Here is a 4,042-nt window from a genome sequence, read left to right as displayed (position 1 = left end):
GAATTCGACAAATTAATGGAAGAAAAAATCTAGAAAAATATTTCTATGGAAAATCCACCACATTCAATACCAACTTTAAAAACTTTCTTTAGTTTGCTAGAAATACGAGATTATTAATTTCCAAAAGCTTAAGTTTATATATATAAGATGTGATCATGATATGATATTAGACTTTCGATTACCGACTGAATTAATATTCAATCCTTAATACTGTAATTCTTCTAAATGAATTATAATTTCAAAAAACAAAACATTCTCATTTCATCAAATTTTCCGCTCCCCTTAATCAAACCAATTGTTACCATGCATGTTCCATTTTCGGTTATTTATAATTTATATACAACCTGCATCAATGATCACCTCATTCTTTTCTGACTTTGGACAATATTAAAATTGAATGCCAACGTTTTACAGTGGTTATTGCAGATTTGCCTGGATATTAAATATGTTTAGCAAGTCATCGCCATCACATCGGAAAAGTTTTAATTTTCACCTTCTTTGACAGTTCAGTTGTCACTATAACAGTTACTATTGCTTTGCTATTATAATTATCACTATGCAATAATTATTACCGTCATTGTTTTACGTCGGTATAGTGATTATTGTTGAAATGAACATAATGATAACATTTAACCATAAATGATTACTTATACATATTTCTTCTTAATCTATGAAAACCTTGTAAGAATCGCAAAGGTCAATTTCTAAAGGACCACATTGGATACCAAGTTTACGTTATGCTGCTGCTATTTCTATGATCTAAATTAAACTTACCATATAATTCCCAGGTTTACATTGGGGACCAGGTTTTCATCATAATTTCAATTGCTTAAGATATATAAGAAAGTGTACAACTATACATATATATTATTTCATACATATTATGAAATTTCGCACTTGATTAATTAATCATTTTTCTTTGTGGAAATCCATTGTTTTGGTGAATTAATATTGGAGCAAAGCATATTCGGAAAAGATATAGTTGAAAGAGAAATAATCATTTTAAAAAAGAAAATTATATCTCCAAAGCTTAATCAACAGACAAACACTCACGTTCTGGCACAAACCAGAAGTTTCTTGAATGTTTTTCTTGAATTAGTACAAGCCTATAGGGTAATGACGACTAATTACTTCTTACAAAAATTATCTGAGCTCCTTGTTACTGTTATCACTTTCTTAACGAATTTTTTTTCTTCTTCTTAATTTCTCCCCAGCTATTCCTAATTTCACCTTATAAACATTAATTGTTCATTTATTATTCTCACATTTCCGCGTTAAAAGAAAACAACGGATAATTTGTCCGCTAGTATCATTTCATAATTCATACACTACATTCTAATTGCATGCTGAACTGTATTATTCCTTTTGTTAAATATTATTTAAATAATCACGTTTGATATCAAAACAATTTTGTTGAAAAAATCACATAAAAAATATGTTTTCGGTTTCTCCTAATTACCCACTCATTCCCCCAGCACCCAAAAACTGGCACACACGGTAAGTTCGTTGACCATTGCTTGACCGTGCAATGATTAACAGCAATACAAAACCCGTTTTACACACTGTTATATATTCTTTCACACCAAATCAATAATCATAGTATTTAAAAAATGAAATCAAATTAACAACATTGTTTAAATCAACTTATTAAATGTAACATGATGTAACTTTACTTGACAAATGTTTTCATAATGAAACACCTTTTTTTCTCAAGCAGGTCATTCTATACGGCTTTATAAAAAATACATCGTCATACGTAGGAATGAAGTCACACTTCTCTGTCCCCTTCCTTTTGTTGGCTCTATATATATAGCCAAACTCACCCTCTAGCTTTATCCTATGTAAGAAACCAAAAAAAGTCCTATTGAATACTCATTAATCTTATTTGCTCTGTTTTCCTCTGTTTCTCACAAGACACAATGGAGTACAAAGTGAAAACCACAACATCAACACCTTCTCCACCAATCCCAATCCATGTTCCCACTATGCTGTCAAACTCTCCTCCATCTTCATCTTCTTCACCTCCTTCACAATCTCCCACTCCTTTCCCTTCACCCTCTCTGGGCTCTCCCTCTGCTGCTCCACCGTCTCCGCCGCCGCCTCTGCCACCGGTGGTGGTTAGCCCTTGTGCTGCCTGCAAGATCCTCCGCCGTAGGTGTGTGGAGAAGTGTGTGTTGGCTCCATATTTCCCTCCCACTGATCCTCTCAAGTTCACCATTGCTCATAGAGTCTTTGGAGCCAGCAACATCATCAAGTTCTTGCAGGTACCATAGCATGCATTTAAACCAATTATTATTATTATTGTTGTTGTTGTTTTTAATTGTTGTTGCTTTTAATTGTTGTTGCTTTGTGTGTGACCAGTTCACACTTCATGGCATGGCATTTTTTCTTGAAAGGCAACAAAAGAATGGGTTGAATTGACTCTGATCATTTTAGAGAAACAAAATAATGGGTTTTGGTCAAAAGTGGGAGGGAAAGCTAGCAAGGGGGCATACCTAATTGATGGGCCTGATGGGTTGTTGTTTTCTAACTTCCTAACACATCAAAGCTATGCATGATTCTCTCTTCTTTCAACACTAGCTACCACTACTTTCTTTTCCATCTTTTTGGGAAAAGAATGCCCAAGTCAAACATGTTGCATACTACTACTTATGTATCTTTTCTTTTCTATCTTCCTTGGAACTCCCCATTCTGACCACCAAGGTTAAACAAAACGTTCTGCAACCACAATTTCAGCCACAATATCAAAGTTTTTTTTCTCTCTCAATAATCGTAATTGCGATTATATCTGTTCACACTTTCTCACAATGTCAAAGATTGTAAGTTTGTGGCAAAACTACAATAGCAACTGCAACCCTAATTTAAAACTTGGGTTACCACTATATAAGATAATGCTCAAAATTTAGGTGCCCACATTTGGAAATTATCTTTATTAATTTTGGTTAAATTGGTGCTGTACTACCCATTATGACCAGCATAGCACCAATTTTCTAAATTTGTCCAATTTAAATTACCAAGGGTTTAATTTATGTTAACAACAATGAAATTGCATTGATTTTCAGGAACTGCCAGAATCCCAGAGAGAAGATGCTGTGAGCAGCATGGTTTATGAGGCAAATGCTAGGATCAGAGACCCAGTTTATGGGTGTGCTGGTGCAATATGCCAACTTCAAAAGCAAGTTAGTGAGCTACAAGCACAGCTGGCCAAAGCACAAGCTGAGGTAGTGAACATGCAGTGCCAACAAGCCAATTTAGTGGCGCTTATTTGCATGGAAATGAGTCAATCACAGGAGCAGCACGTGCTTCAGCCTCAAACTCACGTTGATATGAGCTGCTTCATAGAGGACAACAGTTTTGGGACTGCTTGGGAGCCTCTTTGGACATGATGGAAATTAATGAAAAATGTTATTCATGTATCTTAGATATTTGCATTAATTAGAGAGAGAGAGATTAATTTTATTCTATAGTAACTGGTAAAACTTTCAAGCTCCCAATAAGTGGAGAAAGAGATAATGAAAATTATACTCGGGGAATCCAATTTCAATAAAAGTCATCTAATTAGTTATATGGTAGATGTGCTTGCTACCTCATTTTGTCATTTCATAAGCCAAACCTTTGACAAAAAGAAAAAAGAAAAGAAGAAGAAGAAAAACATAATTGATGGCGGTCTTCTCCAATATAATGACTCAAGAGAGAAAAGAGGAATAGAAGAGAAGAAAAAGAGAGAGATAGGTGTTTTAGATTGAGTCAGTCTTGACACAGGCTTAAACCAAATTTGCCACTGTTTGTTTGGACCTCCTAATTTTTCTTTTTCCTTTTTTTTTAATTTTAAAATTAATAAAAAAAATTGAGCTTTTCGTGTCACACCAACCGTGGACAGTATCAAAGTGTCTTTCCTAGCTATCTATCTAATAGTAACATCCAAACTACAATTTTAGCTTTCTGCTTGCAATACCATAGCACCTTTAAGATGCTTCTTCTAACGTAATCATTTTAAGACTCCTATATACTTCTCATAATGTTTTTTAAAAATTATATTCAT

At 34.1% G+C, this 4,042-nt stretch overlaps 1 protein-coding gene across 1 annotated transcript; it reads left to right on the top strand.

Annotated features, from left to right (window-relative positions):
- Positions 1-1,816: 1,816 nt before the first annotated feature.
- LOC100779519 (LOB domain-containing protein 1) lies at positions 1,817-3,549 on the top strand. The gene is made up of 2 exons (XM_003536321.4): positions 1,817-2,264; positions 3,063-3,549. The coding sequence occupies exons 1-2, from the start codon at positions 1,920-1,922 to the stop codon at positions 3,384-3,386; spliced, it is 669 nt and encodes a 222-aa protein (XP_003536369.1). The 5' UTR covers positions 1,817-1,919; the 3' UTR covers positions 3,387-3,549.
- Positions 3,550-4,042: the final 493 nt, after the last annotated feature.

This window comes from Glycine max, chromosome 10 (genome assembly GCF_000004515.6).
Source record: "Glycine max cultivar Williams 82 chromosome 10, Glycine_max_v4.0, whole genome shotgun sequence".
Lineage (NCBI taxonomy): Eukaryota > Viridiplantae > Streptophyta > Magnoliopsida > Fabales > Fabaceae > Glycine > Glycine max.
This window is presented reverse-complemented; position numbering and strand designations above follow the sequence as displayed.

Excerpts from the sequence above, each read along its gene's own strand:
- LOC100779519 (XM_003536321.4), top strand. The coding sequence starts at position 1,920 with ATGGAGTACAAAGTGAAAACCACAACATCAACACCTTCTCCACCAATC. Across the intron at positions 2,265-3,062 it reads ACATCATCAAGTTCTTGCAG|GAACTGCCAGAATCCCAGAG; the intron begins GTACCATAGCAT and ends ATTGATTTTCAG.